Genomic DNA, 24,802 nt, shown 5'->3' with positions numbered 1-24,802 from the left:
GGGACAGCAATTTGGTCTGGCCCAGGAGACAGGTGGAGAGACAGATATTGGCTTAGTACAGTGGTACCACTCTACATGCAGGGGGTGCTGTGTCCAGGTACCATCCTGGTTAGAGAGGGGCAGGGGGTGCTGTGCCTGGGGACTGCCCTGGATGCAGGGGAGCAGGGGGTGCTGTGCCTGGGTACCACCCTGGTTATAGGGGGCAGGGGGCACTGTGCCCAGGTACCATCCCAGATGCAGGAGGCACTTTGCCCAGGTACCACCTTAGATGCAGGGGGTGCTGTGTCTGGCTACCATCCTGGCTAGAGAGAGGTAGGGGATGCTGTGCCTGGGGACTGCTCTGGATGCAGGGGGCACTGTGCCCAGGTACCACCCAGATACAGCAGGCAGGGGTGCTGTGCCTAGGTACCACCCTGGTTATAGGGGGCAGGGGGCACTGTGCCCAGGTACTGCCCTGGATGAAGGGGGCAGGGGGTGCTATGCCTGGGCACGGTACCGCCCTGGCTGCAGCGGGACTGGGGGTGCTGTGCCCAGGTATCACCCTAGATGCAGGGGGTAGGGGGTGCTGTGGCCGGACCAGGTACTGCCCTGGATGCAGGGGCATGGGGTGCTGTGTCTGGGCTGGGTACTGCCCTGGTTGAAGGGGTAGGGGGTGCTGTGCCCGGGTACCACCCTGGAGGCAGGTGGCAGCAGGCGCTGTGCCCAGGCTGGGTACTGCCCTGGAGCAGGGGGTGCTGTGCCCAGGCCGGGTACCGCGCTGGAGGCAGAGGACACGGGGCACTGTGCCTGGGCCGGGTACCGCCCTGGAGGCAGGGGGCAGGAGGCGCTGTGCCCGGGCCGGGTACCGCCCTGGAGGCGGGGGAGCCGCCCAGAGCAGCCCAATGACTGTCTGGCGCTTGCTGCGTCCAGCCGCGCACCCCGCCCTGTGCGCTCCCATGCGGCCGGGCCGCAGGTGTCTCGCCAGCGCCAGAGGCTGCGGCGTAGCTCCCGGCTCCGGTGGGCTCGGCGCTCGCGGCGGCCCCGCTCTCCCCTGCGGGCTGCCATTGGCTCCGCCCCCGTCTCCCCAGCCCCTCTCGCCGGCACCGCCCCGCCCAGGAGCCCGGCGTTGCGGGAGTGGAGCGGCGCTCGCTCTCCCGTCGCGTCGCAGCAGCGCGGGGCTGCTCGGCGGCTGCAGCCCGGCACCCTTCCCTGCCATCGCTCCCGGCGCCCTGGGAGGCGAGCAGCAAACCCGCCCCCCGCCGCCTCCTGCCTCCCATGAGCCCCGCAGCCGGCCGCCCTGCAGCCAGCCAGCCCCGGCGGGTATATGGATAGGAGCTCCTTGCTGCAGCTCATCCAGGAGCAGGTGAGTGCTGGTTTCCAAGGCAGCGGCTGCTGCTCCTCTCTCGCTCGGCTCGGGGGGTGCCAGCCCAGCAGCCTGGGGAGGGGGTAACTTTCCATGGGGGGTGGGGATGGAACAGGGGCTCTCTGCAGGTTGTCACCTCAGCTCTGTGCCCATCCCCTTGGTATCTCCCTGGTGGGTTCTCCTCACGCCGTGTTGTTAGCTCGTGGCTTGGCACCAGCCGTTCATGGCATCGTGCAGACCAGGCCATGTGCACCTCTGGGTCTGTCTCCCCCTCATGGAGGCATCCGGAGGGGGAGCCCTGGTGTCCCCAGCCAGCACCGTCTCTGTCACGCCTCCGAAATAGAGCGGATGTGCTCGTGAGCGTGGATGTGGTGCCTGCTGGCACCGAGGGGGCGGCTTACACTAATGAGAGTCAAACATCCCCCCCGCAGCTCCGTCAGAGGCATTTTGAAGCTGGCCTGCCATGACCCTGCTATTCCAGCTCTGGGGGCACCTCCTGAACCACTGGCTGCCAAGGGTGTTGGATCGGGGCACCTGCTCGAACAGTGGAGGGGCAAATATACGGTGTAGCCAGCAGCCTCAGAGGCCATGCAGCTACTTTCACTTCTGATCTCCTCATTCATCCCAGCCTAGAGCTCTCTAGCTTAGCACTTCGAGGCTAAGGACCTGCTCCGGTGAGGTGCAGCAGCAGCTGTCCTCAGACTGGGCAAAGAGTGGGTGAGGGGTGTCCATCACCTGGAAACACTGAGTCCTAATTCATTAACACATGGTGGCACTGAGCCCTGTGACCTGACTACAGGATTGGGCCCCAGTGCATTAACACTTGGTGGCAGCAAGCCTGTGATCTAACTGCAGGATTGGGCCCTAATGCATTAACACTGTGGTGCATTGAGCCCTCTGCTCCGATTGCAGGATTGGCTCCTAATGCATTAACCCTTGGTGGCACTGACTGCTCGGTTCTGATTGATCCCCGGCTGGAACCCCTTGATCTGCACTGGCAGCCAAACTCAGTCTCTTTAGCCAGTCCCCTGCACTGCCAGGGATTCTGATGTTGGGGAGATGGGTCGTTAATTTCAGTTAGGAATTTAGACTCCAAGTTCCTGTTTCAATTATTATCCCTCTGACTCACTGCATGACCTTGGGCAAGTCCCACAACCTCGTTGGAGGAGGGAGCTGGGTTACCAGGCATCTCACTGGCAATTGGATGTGGGATCTGAGCTGAACCTCCAGGAGCTGAGTGGTACAAATGTGTCTAAACATCTCTGTAAGGAAAGGGTTGCCATGAGGGACAGAGCCGGCGCCTGTTACACTCCTGGCGCGTGGGGGGGGTAATGCCACACAGTCTAGAGCAGTGGTTCTCAGCCTGCAGCCCGTGGGCCACTTATGGCCCAATCAGCACATAGCTGTAGCCCAGGTGACCTCAGGGCCATGCAGGTAGTACATATATTGTGTTACAGCCCACACAACACACAGAGAGCTGCATATGCAACCCACAATAGTAAATAGGCTGAGAACCACTGGCCTAGATGATCAGCCGAAGGTTAGAGAGCATCTTAGGAGAGAACATTGGCTTCAGATCCTGCCACCTCCATGTCCAACATTTCTCAGCAGCTAGAGGTTGAATAAACTGCCCAGCCCTAGTGCCCTGTGGGAGTTGTAGTGCTGCAGCCTTAGGTGCAAAGGACATGATCACTGGTGGTGACTGTTTGATCTGGGACTGTGCAGGCCACAGATGCTGGAATGTGGCTGGAGATGGGGTCTCTGCAGGCCAGTGAGGGGGGAATGACTTTGCTGCTGCTGCTTTGGTCTGTTATGGGCTGGCCAATTTGCACTGAAATGCATGAGGAAAGAGAGAATCTGGGTAAGTGTGTGTTTGCTTATGTATGTACTTGTGCATGCATGGTATGCGTGCATCTCCGTGTGTAGCGTGCAAGCAAGGAGCAAGTGTACATGCTCACATGTGAGTATGTGAGTGGTTCTAAGTGTGTACTGTGTGTATGATATGCCTAGGTGCCTATTCAGGTGGGTGGGTGTGCTTTCACCTGGGGTGTGTGCCTGTGTGTGTGTGTGAGGGTGCAGGCATACATATTTATTGTGTGTATCATGTGCATACAGGTATACATATGTGTGAGGCATGTGTGCAGGGGTATATTGTGCATCTCCATGTATATGTGTAGGTGGGCATGCCTGTACATGAGATGTGGAGGTATGGTCTGTGTGCATCTCCATGCGTACGGGTGTGGGCATGCGTGGACATGAGATGTGGGGGTATGGTCTGTGTGCATCTCCATGTTTACGTGTGTGGGCATGCGTGGACATGAGATGTGGAGGTATCGTCTGTGTGCATCTCTGTGTGTATGTGTACGGGCATGTGTGTACACGAGATGTGGAGGTATAGTAAGTGTGGATCTCCCTCTGTATGTGTGCCTATACAGAACAAGTGTGTGATCCTAAGTGTGGACATAGTGTGTATATCTGCATGTAGATGGGTGTGCATTCACATGGGGCGTGCACACATGTGGTTGTATCTGGCATGTGCAGTGTGTATGTGTGCATGCAGACGGCTGTTTTGTATGCTTGGGTCTGCATTTGTGTGTGGTGTGCGTGGGCAAGGGCATGTGGGTTTGCTGAGTGGTGCTGGGGGGCAGCGATGGCAATGGTATTAGCCACAGGAAGAGCAGGTGAATAGCTATTGAATCTAGTGAGCTAAATGGAGGCCCTGCTGTCATACCAGGGAGAGGGGACAAGAGGCTGTCTGGGGGAAGTGGGTCTTTAACTAGAGGACAGACTCAGTGGTACTAGAATGTACCCTAGGGATTGTTATTCCTGGTATTACAGTCATACCTAGAGGCCACAGGTGTGATCGGAGGCCCTGTACGCTAGGCACTGTACATGCAATAGTTAGAGACAGGTGCTAGAGCTTACAGCTTAGAGAGACGAAGAAGGAAAGGGACAGGGAGGCACTGAGAAATGAAGTGACTTGGGCAGGGCCACCCAGTCAGTCTGTGGCTGAGCTGGGACTAGAGCCCAAGTTTCCTGAGTCGCAATCCAGCACCGTAGCTATTTATCCACTAGCCCACACTTGGATGTGGCTGCTTATGCTGGAGGGTTGCCTACCTGGGACGCTGTACGGTGAACACGGATATCACGGCTTCCTTATGACTGGCCCTTGCTAGGCCCAGTGTGCAGTTAACTGCGGGCTCCAAGGAGAAAGTAAAAGTGGAATTGGCACCCGACCTGGGGTTTATTGTGTGGGAGGGTGGAGGGGGGAAAGAGACACACTGCTTCCACACCGCCCCTCTGACTGCTTCCTGGAGCACTGCCCCACCCATCCTACAGCACAGCCGTCCTAGGCACACCAGGCTCTGGAACTGCAGCCCATTGCACATGGCCAGCCACATGAAGGATGAGGCGCAAGTGCTGTGGAGAGGCAGTAACCCCTAGGACAGTGGTTCTCAAACTTTTTTTTTCCACGGACCACTTGAAAATTGCTGAGGGTCTCAGCGGACCACTTAATGATCTTTCCAAGTATTGTTTGCACAGTTAGCTAATTATTGTAAAGTATCCAAAGTGCTATATAAAAAAATACACATTTTTTTGTTCTACAAATAAAAGCACACCGCTCATATTTTTATATCAGTAGTCTTACCTTTCTAATACGATGGATGTGCCCTCTCTCCCCCACCATGGCAACCCCCGAACTGGGGCTGGAAAAGAAGGGGGGGTCTCTCCCTCTCTCTCCAACCGTGGCAGCCACAGTCCTGGAGCTGAGGAAAGTCGCCTCTTTCTCTGCCCACTGCAGCCCTGCACGTCCCACCCCCTCTTCTCACCCTACTGGCCCCTCCCACCTACCCCCTATTCCTCCCAAGGCCACCACCTCACTTTACATGTGCGTCTTCTCCAGGGTCCAGGCACCTAATTAGTGAAGCCGAGCCTGCACAGCTCCACTTATTAGGTGGGTGGCCCTTCATTCTGTCACGTGCAGCCGCCCAGGCGCACACCTTAGAGGGAACTATCCATGGCCACCTGAATGGAGCTCAGTCCGCGGACCACAGTTTGAGAACCTCTGTCCTAGAGAGCTCTGCTTGTAACTCGCTTTCCTTGTCTAGAGCAAGGTCTAGGTGCTGTGATCTACACAGCCTCCAAAGGTTTAATTTGGCCATATGCTGCATCCCCCCGCCTTGTAATCCCCCTTCTCGTGCTCTTGCGGGGCGGGGGGGGGGCAGCCTCACTCTCCCAAAGAAAGACATGCCCTTCCCCTGCACTGGATTGGGCCCCTCTCTGCGACTGCTGCGCCCTCCAGGCTGCGATGCGAAGTCTCCACTAGATCTGTCAGTAGCCCCAGGGAGCTTTGGGATGGAGAGGCCACAGTCTCCCTCAGCTCAAACCAGAATAGTGCGTGTGTGTCCATGTCCCACAGCATTCTCCGTCCTGCCCATTCCACAAGGACATTCCCAGGGAGCTATGTGTTTTGCATTTCGTTCCCTGGAGAATAAGATGACAGACAATATTATTCGCAGAATAATTCTGTTTTACTGGCTTTGCCTCCCAGGGGCAGAACCCAGCCTCTGTCATGCCCTTGGCAGGGACTTAGGCACATGGACTTTTCTTCTTGTCCTTCCAAAATGTTTTTTTGTTTGTTTGTTTTTTGTTTTTTTAAGACTAGCCCTTCCCCCACATTATTCAAAGTGCTTTTCAAGGAGGAAATTGGATACAAACCTTCCTGGTAAATCCAGCATGACTATGGCTTTGCTGTGGGTGAGTGAGGACATGACACTTTTGGAAGAGCTGAAGGTGGCGCCAGGGGAATTCGATAGGGGTCTGTTCACCTGAGCTGGTGTGAGTCTGGCTGCCTGTTTTGGAAGTGGGAGCAGGAGAGGAGAGCGTGAGGGAAAGGGTGGGAAGTGCAAAGGAGAACTTGAAAGAGGTCTGCTCAGTCAGCCCATCAGAATCACCAGCTGGCAGATCCCTCCATTTGCACACCGAAGGGGCATTGGATCTCAAAGAGTTTGAAGCTGAGAGGAGGGTGCAGATGTGGACACGTTGAAATGGAATGGGCGACAGGGCATGGATCACTTGGTAACTGCCCTGTTCTGTTCATTCCCTCTGGGGCACCTGGCATTGGCCCTTGTCGGAAGACAGGATCCTGGGCTAGGTGGACCTTTGGTCTGACCCAGTATGGCCATTCTTTTGTTCTTAAACTGCATGGGAAGCTCAGAAGAAGTTGGGAGCAATGTTGGGCTGTGTGTCCTGATTCGGGTTCAAGGTCTTCAGAGTTGAGCCATTGCTCATAGTGGAGCTGGAACTGTTGGGACTTGAGTTGTGAATCTGGAAAGTTTCTGGGAGGGCTCAGGGTTCGGACACCATGGTTCTGAACTCTGTAATCACAACTGATTATTGATTCCAGCCGTGCTCTCCCAGTAAATGTAGGGGAGTTTGAAGGGGTAGCCTACTGGGGGAACATTGTCCTTTGTAGAGCTAGAAGAACATCCTAACCCCCCTTCCCCAAGTCTTTTGAAGGCCTGTGAGTTTGGCTCCTTGTCCAGGGCCCCCATATTTTACGTGCTGCTTCTGCTTTCCAGAAGTTGACCTGCAAAGAATCCGGGGGCTTGTTGGTGAAGGAGTAAGAGGCAGGAGGATCATAAACAAGGGTGCTAGGGTTAGGGGTTCCTGCACAAGCTGACTTACCTCTCTGTCCTTCCAGAGCTCCAACTGCCTGAGCCCCACACATGTTAGTAAGTGTGCCCAGTGAGACAGGGCAGCATTACCCCATTTTATAGACTGTGATCAAATCACCCCATAACCTTCTCTCCTGCCTTTAGCAGAGCCCACTCTCCCATCTTAGGAGCTGTGCAGGAGGGATGGAGTGGAAGGGTTTTGTGGTCGGGGACTGAGTCTCAGGAGCTCTTGGTTCATGTCCTAGACTTCCTTGGTCGCACACACGTGGGAGAGTGAGAGAGACAGAGCAGCTGGGCTGAGGGTTTCCAGGGTTAGTAAAACCCATCGTTGAAATCCTTTGCTTTAAAAATCTCCATGACTGTGCCAGGCATTGTAGCAGAACGCGGGTTGTGGGGCAGCGCCCAGCCACTCCACTCCCCATAAGTTGACAGCAACTCCAGTGCCAGCCTCTCCTAGAAGATATGACCTTAGGGAGAGTAGTGAAAGAGTCCTGGTGTAGGGGAGTTCCCATCTACTCCAGCCCCAATGCCATCTTCCCAATGCTTGGAGCTGACACCTTTCATCTCTGACTCTGGTTTCTTTTGCAGCTTGATCCAGACAACACCGGTTTCATTGGCGTAGAGACCTTCGCCAGCCTGGTGCATAGCCATGAACTACCCCTGGATCCTGCCAAGCTGGAGATGCTGGTGGCTCTGGCCCAGAGCAACGATGAAGGGCAGATCTGCTATCAGGAGCTGGTAGACCTGGTCAGTAACGTGAGTACTAGTAACAGCCCCGAGGTGCTGCGCAAGTGCCATAGCTCTGCATGCTGCCGGGGAATGCTTTGCCCAGGAAACACTGCAGCTGAAACAACCCACCTGGGAGTTCCAATCTCGCAGCCCCCAAGAGGGCAGACCCAGGATGGCAACTGAAGGACAGATGGGCATCGCTCATGTGCATGGGCCTGCCACTGAAAGGCAGGAGTTTTAGGGAGGGGAAGTGCAAAGCCCAGCCCTCCGTTTAGTTCAGTGTTAGAGACCATGGGGCAAATTCATCCCTGGTGTAAGCAATCCTAGCTCCTGCTGATGTCAGCACCCTCTGCCCCTGCTTACGCCAGGCTTGAATGTGGCCCTGAGACTCAAAGGTGTGGCTCCCAGGCAGGAACCACTCTCCCAGAGCGCCTGCTGCAAGAAAGGAATGAAGCCCATTCGGTGGGATCCCTCCGGCCGGCCCAGTGCCCATTATGGGCAGCTGGGCTAAGGGTGCTGGAGAAGGAACTCCCAGTCTGTACTCCCTGCTGGCTGTTGGCTGGCCTGTGTCAAATGAGTTGGGGAGGTCTCAGCTCAGCTCCCGGGGGGCAAGAGGCTGTTCCACACAAACCAGCATCGCCAAGCAGGGAGGCCCAGCATGGCATGGGCCACACAAGCAGAGCTGCTCCCTCCCTGGCTGAGACGTGGTGGGGGTGGTTTGTGTTGGTGACTGCTGTTCTCAGGAGGCCTCCCCAGGGCTGGCCATATGGTGCCAGCACTGGACAAGGGGAAAGGACAGTTGTGAGCAAAAGGAGGGGAAATCATGTGACTCCCCCATAGAGAGCCACCTTGATCACTGGCTGCTGCAGGGAGTTCCTGCAGCTCCTTGTACAGGGTGAAGGCGGGACAGCTCACAGCTAGGGCCCCATTCTGTTCTAGTGGCTGCAGCTGGGGAGGTAGGGCTTTGTCTGTAGCAGGCACTCTGACCTAAGTTGCTGGTTCAGACCCATGTGAGGTGCCTCCAAGGGGGAAGCAATCAGGGAGGTGGAAAATAAAAAATATTTCCCCCCTTTATTGCTGAGCTCTTGACTAAAGCAGGTGGCACTGCTGGCTGTGCAGAGAGAAATCCTTAATTCTCCATAAATTATTCCTGATTGCCTTGGCCGAGTGAGGAAACGATCCGGCAAGAGAGAGACATTAGCATGCTGTCCCTGTCCCTGCTGTGTGCTCAGAATCCCAAACCCGCCACGGCCCCAGCAAAAGCCCTTCCTCCCCATCTCCTCAGCTGAGGATGGAGACGGCCTGGGTGCTTCCCGGATGATTGCAGGAACTGGAAAGAATGGGACAGGGAATCCCTGCCCTGGGCTGACCCCTGCTGGCAGAGGCTGAGAGTGGAGTAGCTGGGCGGGCTGCGTACGTCATGGTCTCTCTTTGCAGATTAGCAGTAAACGTTCCAGTAGCTTCAAACGAGCCATTGCCAATGGACAGAGGGCACTGCCCCGGGACGTGCTGCTGGACGAGACTGGCCTGGGCTTCTACAAGCGCTTTGTCCGCTACGTGGCCTATGAGATCCTGCCCTGTGAGATGGACCGGCGTTGGTACTTCTATCAGCACCGTACCTGCCCTCCGCCCATCTTCATGGCAGCTGTCACACTGACCCAGGTACGCTGACTGCTCATGGGGACCTGCTGTCCTGCCCTTGTATCCACTGTGGGAGGAGGAGGTGGTCCTACCGGCCTGTCACTGGGGGAGGGGCTCCTTGGCACCTGCATGTGATCCGACGAAACAGTCCACACTAGGCACCTTCCTGGGGGATGCTGAGCTCCAAAGCCAGGGCAGGAGGAGGATGTCACAGAGTCACTCAGCCTGGCAGCAGGCCGGGGTATCCCAGGTTCAGCTCAGCTTAGCATTGCGGAGGGGAATTCCTTTTGGTTATAACTGACAACTAGCCCCTTTCCTTCTGCAGATCATCGTGTTCCTCTGCTACGGGGCCCGGCTGAACCGGTGGGTCTTGCAGACCTACCACCCAGAGTACATGAAGAGCCCACTGGTGTACCACCCGGGGCACCGAGCCCGGGCCTGGAGATTCTTCACCTACATGTTCATGCACGTTGGGTAAGGACATACCGCTCCCTATGCCCCCTGGGGGTAGGCAGCTCAGCTGGTGTGGTGAGACTGTTCCTGTCTCACTGCAGCAGGTGGGGTGGTGGGGCAGCCCAGCACTGGATGAACTTGGGATATGAATTCCTCTCTCTCCTCTGGAGATCACAGAGCCTGCAAATCGTGACTAAGGTCAAGGTATGGGTGACAGCTCGCTCTGCTTGCTCTAAACTGCGGACTAGAACCCTTTATTTATCTCCTGGGAACTGGTCACCTCTAGGCAGCCTGCTTGTCTCCAGCCCAGATCAAGAGTGGCTGAAACGTATTCCCACCCAATGGGTCTTCTGTTGGCCTGTGTGGAGTGAGGTGGTGGGTCTCAGTGCATTCCTAGTGCACCCAGCGCCACACTGGCAGTGTCAGAAGAGAGGCCAAGGGCTGAGTGGGCTTTGAGGCTGGCCTACCCTCTCCCCTGTAGGTGTGGTCCCTCCAGGTCAGGGCTCAGGCACTGCTGAGGGTCTGTTTACACACTCTGTATGGCAGCTGGGGGGATGCTTGTGCTAGCTCTGCTTGAGTAGGACACTGAAAATAGCAGGGTGGCAGCGACCTGGGCTGGCCACCCAACCCTCTGGGCTCATGCTGGAGCCTCTCCCATGCCACAACACCTGCCTTGTTAGTCTTAGAGGCCTAGCTCAAGTGGAGTTAGCATGTTTCTGTCTCTACCCATGCTGGGAGGGAGGCAGGCTGGCTCCCAGCTGCAGTGTAGACTTCCTCTGAGAGGGCACGGGGGGTGTGTGTGGGGGGTAGCTTGTATTGCAGCTACTAGCGCAGTGCCAAGCTTTGTGGGTAATAAAGGCCACAAGACTCCAGGGGGGGTTTCTGAGCTGGATGAATAGCGAGACAGTTACATTCTGGGGACTAGAATTTAGCCTCAATTGGGTTTTCAGCCCTTCTTTGTTATTGATTCTGATCATTATTATTACTATTTTTTGTATGATCGTAGCATCTAGAACCCCCTTGTCACAAGACCCCGCGGTGCTAGGAGCTGTACAGACAGAACAAAAAGTCAGCCAGCTTGCAATCTAAGTAGAAGACAAGGGATGCCAGACAGATACGGACAGAGAAATGGGGGTGGAACAGTGAGACAAAATTAGTCTCCATGGTAGGCAGTGATCTCAGTGTGCCTGCAGCCCGACCACTGTCCAGTTTTTGTAGGCCTCACGCCAAGGGAGAGTTGGAAGGAGGACAATGAAGTGGCTTTGCACCTGTGCACAGGGACCTTCTCCCAAGTGCAAGGGGAGAAAGCACAAAAATGCTCATTTGAAAACGTAACAGGTGGGCGATGGAGGCTGGGTTCCTGGGCCAAGCAGGGGCGGGAGTTGACCTTTTGATGCAGAATGAGAGAGGACAGGTTGGGTGGGGGCTAGGACACGAAGGATCTAGAAAGTGAAGACAAGAAATGTATGTTGGAGGCAGTAGAGAAGGGGAAACCAGTGGAGGGACGCAGAGAGAGGCAGGGCCGCCCAGAGGATTCAGGGGGCCTGGGGCAAAGTGGGGGAGCAGACATAAAAAAAAGTGCCACCCGGTGCAGCGCTTGTACTCACCAGGCGGTGCTCCAGGTCTGGCGATGGGTCCTTCACTTGCTCCGTGTCTTCGGCAGCACTGAAGGCCCCCCACTGAAGTGCCGCCGAAGACCCAGAGCGAGTGAAGGGCCCGCCGCCGAAGTGCCACCGAAGACCTGGACCGCTGCCAGGTGAGTAAAAATTAAACAGGCGCCTCTAGGGATTCTCAGCCAGGGCTCACGGGACACCTGTGGGGCCCAGGGCAAATTGCCTCACTCTCCCCCCCCCCCCCGGTAGCCCTGGACAATGGGGTGGTAGGGTCAAAGCAATGCGCTGGGAGAATGATCTGATTTACTGTTTGACTATCCAGACGGGGTCAAATTTCACAGAAAGCAAATTTGGGCCAGTGGCCAAAACTTGACTCAACACATTTGTTTTGCGATGAAGTGACATTCCTTTTGGGCAGAGACAGATAATAAAGGGGAGATCGTCCAATCAGGAAACAGAAACAATACCAGGTGATTTCAGTAACCAAAGAGCAAGTAAGGATGCAGTTGTGGATAAGACTTGGAGTCAGAAGACCTGGGTTCTAGTCCTGGCTCTACTATTTTCTCACTGTGTGACCTTGGGGCAAATTGCTCAGTGTCTCTCTCCGTGCCTCAGTTTCCCCACCTGTAAAAGAGGATGCATCACAGTTGTGAGGCTTCATTCATTAACACTTGTAAGCACACCAGCTGGGATGGAAATGAGTCCCACTGAAAAGCCTATAAATATGCAGAGTTTTAGTGTCAAATGGCTGCTGGGACAGTGGGTGAGCAGCCCACCATCTGAAATTCATTTGCACACAACGCTGATCAAACTGTATTCAAGAGGGTCAGATTTGTGGAGCAGACAGTTCCCCAACAGGAGAAAGGGCTAGCGTCACTGGTGGCCCAGCATTACTGACAGTCGAGGCCCTTCCACCTTGTGGCGGGGCAACAACTCAGCGGTGTGGCACCTCCTGCTGGTTGTCCAGGGAATTAGCTCTCCAGCCTCTGGAGCACCCTCTGCAGGCTGATGTCTTGCCTGCCACTGGCCCCATGTCCTTCCCAGACCCCGGTTCCCTTTACCCAGGGGTTCTGCCCACTGCAGTACCCCCTCACTCTGGGTCTCCCCTCCCAAGGGAACCCCCAATCCCCTAAACCCACCTTGCCTCAGTGGCTACTGCCAGTCATCATCTAGCCCCCACTTACTGGGGCCAACTGCAGTCTGTAAACCATTCATCGTCGGCAAGGGAGTCAGGACCTGCTGCCTTTGCCTGTCTCTGGGCTGCCCCTTTGCGGCCCCAGTATCTATTTGGCTCTTTTTGCAAGACCTGCAGCCTGGGGTTTTTCCTGGCTGGAGCTCCCCAGCACCTGCTGCCCTTCCCCAGCACTGCTCCACCTCAGATACCCTTCTCAGCTCCCCTGCAGTCAGGTCCTTCTCTCTCCAGAAGCTAGAAAGAGAGATTCTTTGCCTCTGGCCCTCAGCCCTCAAATAGGGCCAGCTGTGGCCTGATTGGGGTGTGGCCCCACCTATGGCTGCTTCCCCCAATCAGCCTGGCTGCAGCCCTCTCTGGAGAACGGCTCCAGACCCCCACATGCACTGGTGCTCAAAGCAGAATAAGAGGGAAGAGGGATCACACAAAGGGGCCATCGGCCAGCAATGTCCATAATAGCAGCAGCAGAGCAGGCTGTTCAGTTACGCAGCTCCATGCTCCAGCGCAGGAAAGACATGGCTTAGAGTCCTTCCCAAGCTAGTGTCTAAGGGGAACGATAGCCATCTCCCGCCTCCATAGACGGTCTCAGTGCAGAGGCCACGGGTTTGTGGGGTTCACCAGCACGGTAACAACACAGAATGTCAATTGGGGACGATATAAATAATTATCATTGAAAGGAACGACAAAGGTCTGATCACGGGAGCGCAGCCCGTTCCCCTGCATGGTGGGATTAGCTGCAGTTGACACTTATCATGGCCTCTTGATTGGTGGGATTAACAACAAACTGCCCTCTGATTGGAGGCTGTTTGGTGAAACATCGCTCATTTGGCACTGGAGCGGTGTTGCCTTGAAATAGATCCCTGATGTCAATGTCGTAGGACCCTAGAAGCTGCCTGGCATTTCAGGGCACAGCCAGGACTCATTGCTGTGTACCCAGGGCATTCCCGGGAACAGGCCCCATGGCAGGAGGCTGCAGCCAGATCTTCCTATCCCAGACTTTCCACCCTTGGTCCCCGGAGGTCTCAGTTCAGTGGGTGAATGTGGCTACTGGCTCCCAAGGCTCCAAGTGAAAACAGATTAATCTGGAAGTGGTGTTTGCACAAGCAGCAATGCTGCAGTGGGATGGGCTGGCTCAGGGAGCAGGTCCTGGAAGAGGGAGCTTTTTGGTCTCCGTTTCCAATCCTGCCCAGGTTAGGTGGGCTCAGTTCAGTTCCCTCCTGGGTGGATATCCATAGGTGTGGCTGGCAGCAGCCATCAGAGCGAGGCTTGCAGGAAAGGGGTCTGGGCTACGCAAGGGAGCATGGGAGGCAGGAGCTTCTATTTGTGACTAGCTTAGTCTGTGCTCTGGGGCAAGTCACTGCCCCTCTGTGTTTCGGCTCCTGCTCAGTAAAACAGGGGTACTGGAAGGACTCATTGGTGTGTATAAAGTGCTGAGAGACGAGGTGCTGCAGATGTGCAGAGCTGTGCCATGAAGAGTGGCCTTCCCTTCCCCTTACACGGAGGCCCTCCCTGCTCTGGGATGAGCACACTGGCTGAGCTGTGGAGGAGGCTCTTGTGAGGAAGCGGGTATCCACCTCCCACTGAAGCTAGTGGGAATTTAAGGTGCTCACCAGCATCTCCCAGGGTTGGGCCCAGTTGCTCTGTGCTGAGGCCAGCACAGGATCCTAAAACCCTCAGAAGGGAAGGGTTGGGCCAGAGTCACAATTTGCATTGTTATTCCCAGAAATTTCTTGATCCATCCTGGGCCCTGGGTTTAACCCACTGCCTTCCTGCACTGGGCACCATGTACCATCCCACCCCTGCCCTGTGCCGGGGCCCTCTGCTTGCCTGGTCAGTGCCGACTTGCTGCTGGATGAACGTGTTTCCTTGTCTCTCTGTCTAGGCTGGAACAGCTGGGATTCAACGCCCTCCTTCAGCTCATGATTGGGGTCCCCCTGGAGATGGTCCATGGCATCTTACGCATCAGCTTTCTCTACCTGGCGGGAGTGCTGGCAGGTGGGTGGGGAGTGCCTGGCTGGAGGCTGCTCCTGCAGGTATTCCCTTCCCCTGCACTGGCAGCGAAGGCTCATTCCAGACCCCCTCCTGCTGCCAGCCTGGCTGTTTGCTCCCCCCTATTCCCACAGTGACTGATCCCCCTACAACTGAGTCCTCAGCTGTCCCCTGGGCTCCTCCTGAGACGGCTGGAAATGCCCAGGCGTGTGCCTACGCTATGGCAGTCAGCCTGAGAGCTCGCAGCTGTCTTCTCCTGCCGGCTTCTTTTCTCCTTCCCTCCTCTCTTGGCCCATCCTTTCCTTCCCTTCTCCCTTCCCTTCCCTTCCCTTCCCTTCCCTTCCCATGTTCTCTCCTGCCTTCCCCTCTTCCCCCTGCTGGTACAGGCTGCTCCTGGGCTCTCCCCACTCCCCGCTAAGCTGTCAGAGCTCTGCATTTCCATCTCCATTATTGCAAGGAGGCGGGTCAGTGCCTCCAGCTGAAATCAATAAAGAATTAGAGCTGTTGTGATACATTACCCGTCCTTAGGTCAGGCGGGCCCCCACTGAAATGGCTGAGAACAGCAGGCTGGGGGAAAGATTGCCCTTCATGGGCAATTTCCAGGAGAGCTGGGCTTTGTCAGGCTTGCAGAGATGGCAATCCATATCTCTGCTGAGCTTCGGTTGGTTATTGATCTTCTCCCAGAGGTCCCCTTCCTATGGATCCATTCCCTTCTCCTGTAAACTGGATCTGGGTTCCACAGACACAGATAGTGATTGCAGTGGGTTGGCTCCCTCTTGTGGGTCTCGATATTGTCCCTGTGATATCTGGAGTGCATGGGGAGAATGGAGCCCCATACTGTAACCCTGCTGCGGGGAAACCCAGCTGCAGCCAGCCCTGGGACACTGAGGAAGGGCTATGATCCCATCTCATCTGCCCAGGACAGCATGTAGTAAAGTGGCTGTGTGTGTGCTACCACTGCCCTCTATTGGATGGAAGGGGAACTTCTAGCTCTCATCACATGCCCCACAGCGAATGGAGAGTCTCTTCTAGCTACCCTGGGAATTACATGCAGGAGGGTCTCCAGCTTTGGATTTTATATTCAGCTGGTGGAAATTGTCCATGTCCTTGTAAGCCAAGTCCACTCTGCAGCTGCAGAAGAGGTGGCAGGAGCAGTGCCAGCTCCCCTAGTCTGCCCAGCCTGACCTGGAGGGACCTGAGGCTGGAGGGAAGGCCAGTCTCTGCTGAATATTCAGTGCAAGGCCCCTCTGCTGCCAACAATGGGAGCAAATCAGGACCAGGCATGATGGGTTTGTGCCCCCCCGGGAGCAGCTCTGAGACTCCAAAGTAGCTGTCACATGACTCTCACTTTCACTCATGGCTGAGTTGGGTTTGAACCAGTGACCTAGTTTTGAGGCCTGTGCCAGCCTCTTGCAATAGCTTTGTTTCAAACAGTGGGATTTGTGTGGTTGTGAGGTGGGAACTAGCTGGCATCAGGGTGGAGGGTAGAATCCCCAGCAACTCCATCATCCTCATTTCAGGGATTTCTGTTTCTCTTGCAGTCCTGCACCATTGTTTCTGCCGTGGCCTATCCTGCATTCATGGAAACTGGGGGAGCCCTGGGGGAAGTATTGGAACCAGACTTTTTCCCCACCCCACTGTCGCTACCCCCCTAACACCTTGGGCTGTGATCTCAGTAGACTTCATCATGGATGGGAAAGCCCACCCAGAGATGCAGGAAGTGGTGGTGGTGGCTCTGACTGTCTGAGTCAGTGCCAGATCAATGCTGCAGAGGGCACTGTGCTGCTGGAGAGTCTTTTGGGTGAAATCTAAAAGGGAGGCCCTGACCCTTGGGAGGCAGCAATGACCTTTTGGTACTTTGCACAAGAGTAGAGGGCATCAGGGGGATTTTAGCTCTGGTAATTGCATTCCTTCTGCCTTACTCCCTGTGCAGTTCCGCTTGGTTTCCTGGTTCTTCCTCACGTCCTGCCCTAAATAGTTGTCCAGTGTCACAGTGCTCTGTTACACAGCTGCTGAGCACCTCCCCAGAGCCAGGTGGGGAAGTGACTCTTGTAAATAGTTTGCACCTCAGCTGGTGACATTTGTAAAGGGTTTTGGGATCCTCTGGGCTGCAAGGAGCTATATAAGTGTAAGACCATTGTCACTAAAGGGGCAGGGTCTTTAAAGCACCGTTCACACCTGTCGTAGCTTCCTACTCAGATTTGAACCTTAGCGTTCATAAACTGAGAAGCTAGCATGAACCCTCTAAGCTTAATTACCAGCTTAGATCTGATATCGCTGCCACCAGCCAAGTGATTTCAGGGCTTGGCTCCCTCTCTGGTCTCCCAAAACCTTCTCGGGGGGACCCCAAGACTCAGAAACCCTGAGTCTTACCACAAAGGGAAATACCCCCCCCCTTGTCTTCTCTTTACTTCCTCCCCAGGCTTCCCCTCCGGGGGTTATCCTGGAAGATTACTGTACTTAAACTCCTTGAATTACAAAACAGAGAGGGCAATTTACCTTCCCCCCTCCTTCTTCCCCTGAGGCTGCACAGATTCACCCTCCGTAAATCTAACACAAAGAGAATTTCCCTTCCCTTCGTTCCTTAGCCTACCCAGAGAAAACTCAAACAGGTCTTAAAAAGAAAGCTTTATATAAAAAGAAAGAAAAACACATAAACATAGTCTCTGTATCAGGTTGACAATACAGGGTCAATTGCTTAAAAGAAAAAATGAATAAACAACCTTATTCAAAAAAGAAATACAATTTAAACATTCCAGCAACTACACACATGTAAATACGAAAACAATATAAAAATCTATATTGTCTTATACCTGTACTTACAACTTGGAAACAGAAGATTAGAAGCTTGAAGATAGAAAGATCCCTCTCATAGCCGAGAGACAGACAAAAGACACAGACCCAAACATTCCCTCCCTGAGCTTTTAAAAATCCGGTTTCCTGATTGGTCCTCTGGTCAGGTGTTTGGTTCCCTTTGTTAACCCTTTACAGGTGAGAGAAACATTAACCCTTAGCTATCTGTTTATGACAACACCTGTGGCACTGTAACGGTGAAGAGTGTTCTCAGTGTTGGAGGTTACCTGGAGTCATTTGATCCTGTTTCCTTTTTCACAATGTCCTGCTGCACGGCTGGTCTCCAAGGGTGGTGCTGCGCCCTGGGCTGTAACGCTGGGCGTTTTCAAACGCAGCATGACTGGAAATCTCCTTGCACCAGCAAGGCAGTTGGAGAAGGCCACCTCCAAGCTAGAGCGCTTTTATATGCTGCCGATTGCATGGAGAGCTGTTTGCAAAGCCCTTGGGCGATTAGCACAGCAGCTGAAATTACTCATCCATGGATGTTGTTGGAATGAGATTGGGATTAGAAATCAGGGTTACTAATTCCCATCAAATCGCCTCCTCTGCTCCCTGAAACTGCTGCCTCAGCAGAGGACTGTCTGGGACTGAGGGCAGCTAAAATCAACCCTTCCTGCTCTCCAGAGTCACGGTGCCAATGCTGAAAGTGGCATCAGATGGAGACCAAAGTGGGGCCCAGCCTGATTCCCAGAACTGATGCCTAGATACTATGGTGATGGGCATTCCCCGGTTCCCGAGTCATCACTGGGAGCAGCATGAGGAGCACTGTTTGATTTCCCCAAAGCCATGGTGGCGTAACTGGTAGAGGCAGCACGCAGCGCAGTGTGGGGCACGGCTCCCTTCCCTAGACAGCTCTTGTCTCCCACCTGGCGGGATGCAGGCCTAGGTCCTGCTGTTGTCAAGCCCAGTGGCCTTAGATCAAATTGCTCTGGGGAGTCAGCTCGAGCACAGCTGTCCAGGGCAGCAGTGGGTGAGGTGTGCAGGGAGCTGTGTCCATATCCTCTGCTCTGAACCTCCACTCCTTCCAGAGCAACACAAAAAGCCAGGAAGAGCCCTGTGGGGCTGTCGCCCACAAGCCATCATAATGGGCCAAGTCCATCACTGGTGTAACCCTGTTGGTTTCAGGGATCAAACCAGGATGAATTCAGCCCAATGTGTGTGTGTGTGCACTGCATGTATTTTGAGGTGTCAAATCACCTGGGTGTACCTTGACTTTAGCAAAGCTTTTGATACAGTCTCCCGTAATATTCCTGCCAGCAAGTTAAAGAAGTATGGGCTGGATGAATGGACTATAAGGTGGATAGAAAGCTGGCTAGATCGTCGGGCTCATTGGGTAGTGATCAACAGCTCGATGTCTAGTTGGCAGCCAGTATCAAGTGGAGTGCCCCAGTGGTTGGTCCTGGGGCTGATTTTGTTCAACATCTTTATTAATGATCTGGATGATGGGCTAGATTGCACCCTCAGCAAGTTCATGGATGACACTAAGCTGGGGGGAGAGGTAGATATGATGGAGGGTAGAGATAGAATCCAGAGTGACCTAGACAAATTGGAGGATTGGGCCAAAAGAAATCTGATGGAAGTTCAACAAGGATAAGTGCAGAGTCCTGCACTTAGGATGGAAGAATCCCATTCATTGCTACAGGCTGGGGACCGACTGGCTAAGCAGCAGTTCTGCAGAAAAGAACCTGGGGATTACAGTGGATGAGAAGCTGGACATGAGTCAGCAGTGTGCCCTTGTTGCCAAGAAGGCTAATGGCATATTGGGCTGCATTAGTAGGAGCATTGCCAGCAGATCGAAGGAAGTGATTATTCCCCTTTATTTGGCACTGCTGAGGCCACATCTGGAGTATTGTCCAGGTTTGGGTCCCCCACTAGAGAAAGGATGTGGACAAACTGGAGAGAGTCTTGCGGAGGGCAATGAAAATGATGAGGGGGCTGGAGCACATGGCTTACAAGGAGAGGCTGAGGGAATTGGGCTTATTTAGTCTGCAGAAGAGAAGAGTGAGAGGGGATTTGATAGCAGCCTTCAGCTACCTGAGGGATGGTTCCAAGGAGGATGAAGCTCGGCTGTCTTCAGTGGTGGCAGATGACAGAACAAGGAGCAATAGTCTCAAGTTGCAGTGGGGGAGATGAGTGTGTGCTGGCTGTGCCAAGAGTTACCATGCTGGGCTGGGGCTGGGAGTGTGGGTGTGGGAGATAGGTGGAGCATGTGTAACTGAGTTTGTCATGCGGGCAGTGGAGAGGGAAAGCCTGAGCATGGAAACCTCCCATTCAAATTGGATCCTGAGCGAGTGAACGACTGGTGCCCTGGAACACCTGTTTGCCCTGCACCCCCCACCCCGTCCTTCCCAGGAGAGGGGTCTAGTCCTGCCCAGGGTGATCCTCTCTCCCCCACTTTGTAACTCCCTTTCCTCTCTTGTCCGCAGGTTCCCTGACTGTCTCCATCACAGACATGAGGGCCCCTCTGGTCGGAGGCTCGGGAGGTGTCTATGCCCTCTGCTCCGCTCACCTGGCCAACGTTGTCATGGTGGGTACCTGGTTCTGCAGTCGGGCCACCTCTGGGGAAGGACAGACTGGGAGGTGGCTGATCTGCTTCTCCTCCCGAGCACTGGAGATCTGGTGTCACTTAGGGTCAGAGGACAGCAGAGAGGACATCCCTTGGCCAGGAGCCCCCAGTGAGATGAGGCTAAAGAGGATTTGACCAGGCACTGGGGAGAGCAGTATGACGGGTCAGGGGTCTGTCTGGGCCTGCAGAGTTGCTGTCAGTCACCCTTCTGCTCACATTCCACCAATCAGCTTTGGTCCGTGTCTTTTGATACATAACCAGCCGGGGGATTAGCACTGCAGGAGGGACCGGTTCATTCCTGACCCCCTGTCCAGCACCAGCTGGGGGCACTGCGTTGGCATGGGGGGCAATGCCGAGTGGGAGAGGTCTGATAGGTACATGGAGAAGCCTTTGCCTCTGCCATTACCAAGCTCTGGTAGGCTCAGTGTGGAGTAGGCCTCCCCTGGGCTGTCCTATCACTGTGTTGGTGGGCCCAGCACAGGCCCCCGGCTTTCCAGGTCCTGTAAGCTGGCTCTGGCCACCATGTCTTGTTCCATGGGATGCGGCTGAGGGCAGGCAGTGGGCTCCCTATGCACACGGAGCGCCACTCGCTGCTGCCGCCATTTCAAATGGTGAGCAACAGGCCGGCTGGCTGCCCTCAGGTCCATCCCCACTTTGAAATGGTCCAAAGGGGATCCCAGGCCACAGCTCTCATGCCACCGTAACTTGGGGTCTCTATCCGCAGAACTGGGCGGGGATGCGTTGCCCGTACAAGCTGCTCCGGATGGTCCTGGCTCTGGTGTGCAGTAAGTACGTGTCGGATGTGGTCAGGCAACGGAGAGCAGGGCCTGTGGGAGCCTAGCTGGGTGACACTGCTGGTAGCACTGTGGTGTCTTGAGATTTTAAGGGCAAAAGGGACCAATCTGATCACCTAGTCCAGTCGCCGGTATCATGCAAGTCAGAGAACCTCACCCAATAAGGTTGCCAACTTCCTAATCCCAGAAAACGAAACAACTTGCCCCGCCCCTTATCAGAGGCCCCACCCCCACTCACTGCATCCCCCCTCCTGCTATCACTTGCTCTCCACCACCCTCACTCACTTTCACTGGGCTGGGGCAGGGGCTTGGGGTGTAAGAGGGGGTGAGGGCTCTGGCTGGGGGTGTGGGCTCCAGGGTGGGGCCGGAAATGAGGGGTTCGGGGTGTAAAAGGGGCCTCTGGGTTGAGGCAGGGAGTTGAGGTACAGGAGGGCTCTGGCTAGGGGGCGCAGACTATGGGGTAGGGCCGGGGATGAGGGGTTTGGGGTGCTGCAATGGGCTCAGGCAGGGGTTTGGGTTGCAGGAGAGGGTGTGGGATGCAGGCTCCAGGAGGCAGTTCAAGGCTGGGTAAGGGGTGCGAGCTCTTGGATGGTGTTAGGCTGCGGGAGGGAGTGCAGGGCTGGGGCAGGTGGTTGGGGTGCAGGAGGGGGATTGGGGCACAGGCGCCAGCCGATCGGTGCTTACCTCCGGCAGCTCCCAGCTGGTGGCACAGTGGGGCTAAGGCAGGCTCCGTGTCTGCCCTGCCTCTGCGCAGCTCCTGGAAGTGATGGCATGTCCCTGTGGCCCCTAGGTGGAGGGGTCAGGGGGCTCTGCAAGTTGTCCATGCCCACAAACACCACCTCCACAGCTCCCATTGGCCGCAGTTCCCAGGAGCCACACGGAGCTAGGGAGCTGCGCGGAGCCAGGGCAGGCAGGGATTCTGCCTCGCCTCACTGTGTTGCCGACCAGACTTTTAGCGGCCTGGTCTGTGGTGCTGACCAGAACCGCCAGGATCCCTTTTCAACTGGGTGTTCTGGTCAAAACTGGACGCCTGGCAACCCTACCACCCAGGGCTTCCTGCTCTGGGGGGAATTATCTTCCCTACTCTGTAAGCGACTACTCCCAAGTGCAGTATGTTGTGACTGAGCTAGTTCTCACCCTCTTCTGTGCCAGGATCCCATGTTCCAAAAGGAAGGGCAAGTGGTTGTTACCCCATAGACCTCTGTGACCCCCACTAAGGGGTGGGATGAGTTAGAGCATTTATTTTAGAGAGGCATCCGGACTCAGTGTAGGGACTCGCAGGCATGGAGAGCCCACCACTTCCCATGGCTTGTCACCCCCACCGATACGCAGATGCTGATTGTAAGGAATTGCACAACCTTCCACCGGGAACCCCTGGCCAGTGTCTGGGAGAAGGGAGGCCTGGCACAGTGGGCAGGATTGCTGGGGCTCAGTAGGGTCTGACTTGCAGGGGAGGTGACTGGGGCGTGAGAAGGGGAGATTCTCTAGGGCAGCGGTAGCTCTTGGCCAATAGCCTCCTCAGCAGAGTTGTGGCTAACATTCTCACTCTTCGTCCTCCCTCTTGCAGTGAGCTCTGAGGTGGGCCGTGCCGTTTGGCTCCGTTTCTCTCCGCCCCTGGCAGCCTCTGGCCCCCAGCCCAGCTTCATGGCCCATCTGGCAGGCGCCATCGTGGGCATCAGCATGGGGCTGACCATCCTGCGCAGCTATGAGGAGAAACTGCAGGACCAGTGTGTCTGGTGGGTGGTGCTGCTCTCCTATGCCACCTTCCTTGTCTTTGCTGTCTTCTGGAACATATTTGCCTATGACCTGCTGGGGACACAGATCCCTCCTCCACCGTAGTGTGTTCCCCCCCCCGGGCCCTCAACACCCACCCTGAAAGTGCCAAAACCCAGACGATGCGGGTGCCAACCTCCCAGCTGGAGCCCTGCCTGGTACCAGCCACACACTTTGTCTATCGGTGTGTTATTTTACCTGGATGCTGGACTGGATCTTCCTTGGCCCCTGCCTGAGGCTGGGAGGCAACAGCTGCGTGACACAGAAACAAGGAAAACTGCCCGCTGCAAATCCCGATACAGCCCCCCTTCTGAGCTCGGCCGGAAAGCAGTTCCACCCTAGTGCGTTGGAGCGAATGAGTGTGCTCCCTGGGCGGGGGTGGGTGGGAGTGAACCAGCAGACCTGCCCCTCGTGCCAGGCTGGGTATGCCAATGCTTCCTTATGAATGTACAGTTTTCCTGCTCCTACCTCTCCCTCGCCCCTCCCTCGCTGTCTTGGGGGCAGGGCAGCCCAGCTGCCCAGCTACCCTGCTGTGGGCAGCACCAGCACAGCAGGGACCCCAGTAAAATACTGCGCCCATGTAAAGATGATTCTCTCCCTCGCTCTAGTGCCCTTTGTTCCCCCTTTCCTGCTTCTCCCCATTCCTGCACCCCATTCTCCATGCAGTCCCTTATGGCAGAGCCCTGAGGGGGCAGCACGGTAAGGGGGAAAAGCTTCCTGCATGAAATCTTCGCTCCTTGCTTCCAGGCCCAGGAGAGAGTAGCAAGGGGACTCCATTTGCCCATGGCCTGCAGAGAAAGGGCAGACAGCAGCAGCCACGGATGCCCCCTGACTCTGCAGACGACAGGGCCAATACAGCTGGGTTCAGGGACTGATGGCAGCTAAGTGTAGCCACACGTCAGGAGGGAGCCCATGTTTCCTTTATCCCTAGGAAACAGCCATGTCAAGCTCTGGTCTCTGTACCTATTGGGAGATCCCCCCCACTCCAGCCTAAGGGGAGGATCTAATGACCTCAGAACCCCACTGATTTCGGGGGACAACTAATAAAAGAACAGGGACAGGAGCACGGTCAGAGGGTCATAAGAAGGGAGCCTGACGGGGACACCAAGCAGAGAACCCCGGACAGCGCCCACTGCTCCTCAAAGGCATCAAGGGAGCCAGTGGACGCTGCCCAGAGGAACTCCGCCTGGATACGTGAACGGACTAAGGACCAGAAACAAGCCCCACAGTCACCGGAGTCTCCGTTGGCCAACCTCCTCTCCCTGGTTGCATAGATGGCCATTTTAGCCAGGGCGAGGAGGAGGTTGACCAGGAGGTCCCGTGGCTTTGTGGGGCCACGGATAGGGAGTGCATAGAGAAGGAGGTGAGGGGAAGAGTGCAGGCAGAAACGTAACAGGATATTGGTGAGGAGCCAGTATAGGGGCTGCAATCTGGCGCACTCTAAGTAAACGTGCCCTAGGGTCTCTCTCGTGCTGCAGAAGGGGCAGGTGTCTGGGACGGATAAACTGCGCCAAATACATGCCCGTGCTCATGGCCCCATGGAGGAGTCGCCAACTGATATCCCCGGAGGGCCTCGGGACCAGGGTAGAGTAGAGGCTGGCCCACCGGGGCTCCTCACCCTCTAGGGGTGGCAGGAGGTCCCACCACTTTGTGTTGGGGGGGACACGAGGGTTAGGAAGTGAAGGGTGTGGAGCACGAGAGTGTAGAGATGCTTCCTTGGCGCGGTTTGGAAGCAGACCGGCTGCACCAAGGCAGTTACAATGCTTCCTGGCTTATGTAACCTTTAAGAGCTCACTTGGCACACAGTTCAGGGTTAGTCTGAGCACCCACCCACTGTGCAGGGGCCAGGGCCTCTCAGCCCCCACTCCCAACACAAATTGCTCTTTTACATGACGGACTCTGTTGCCAACAAGATTTTTTCTGCACCAAATCAGAGCTGAGACCAGCCAGACTCATTTCAGCCGTGACCCTGCATTTGGCTTTCCAGATCCCCAAGCCCTTCGATAGCTGGTGTGAAACACCTCCTGGAGTCGCTCCTCGGCAGCTGGCATTGCTGGGGGCTTTCCTGAGCAATGGGTTGGTGCCTTGTGCTGAGAGGGGCAGGGATGGCTGAGGGAAAGTAGCAGGACCTGCATTTGAAGTCTGAGCCTTTTTGGAGTATAAATAAATATTTTGCACACCA

The 24,802-nt window shown here is 55.5% G+C and overlaps 1 protein-coding gene across 2 annotated transcripts; it reads left to right on the top strand.

Moving 5' to 3' along the window:
- Positions 1-887: 887 nt before the first annotated feature.
- On the top strand, positions 888-24,802 carry RHBDL1 (rhomboid like 1). 2 transcript variants are annotated; one of them, XM_032794687.2, is made up of 8 exons: positions 888-1,342; positions 7,609-7,776; positions 9,187-9,411; positions 9,716-9,864; positions 14,528-14,640; positions 19,914-20,014; positions 20,778-20,838; positions 22,415-24,802. In XM_032794687.2, the coding sequence occupies exons 1-8, from the start codon at positions 1,304-1,306 to the stop codon at positions 22,684-22,686; spliced, it is 1,128 nt and encodes a 375-aa protein (XP_032650578.1). In that variant the 5' UTR covers positions 888-1,303; the 3' UTR covers positions 22,687-24,802. The 2 variants fall into 2 exon arrangements, with proteins under 2 accessions (XP_032650578.1, XP_032650579.1); XM_032794688.2 differs by having other exon boundaries at positions 1,149-1,342; positions 7,609-7,767; positions 22,415-23,093.

This window comes from Chelonoidis abingdonii, chromosome 9 (genome assembly GCF_003597395.2).
Source record: "Chelonoidis abingdonii isolate Lonesome George chromosome 9, CheloAbing_2.0, whole genome shotgun sequence".
Classification (NCBI taxonomy): Eukaryota; Metazoa; Chordata; order Testudines; family Testudinidae; genus Chelonoidis; species Chelonoidis abingdonii.
The sequence above is the reverse complement of the archived record's forward strand: the minus strand, read 5'-3'. Positions and strand labels throughout refer to the sequence as shown.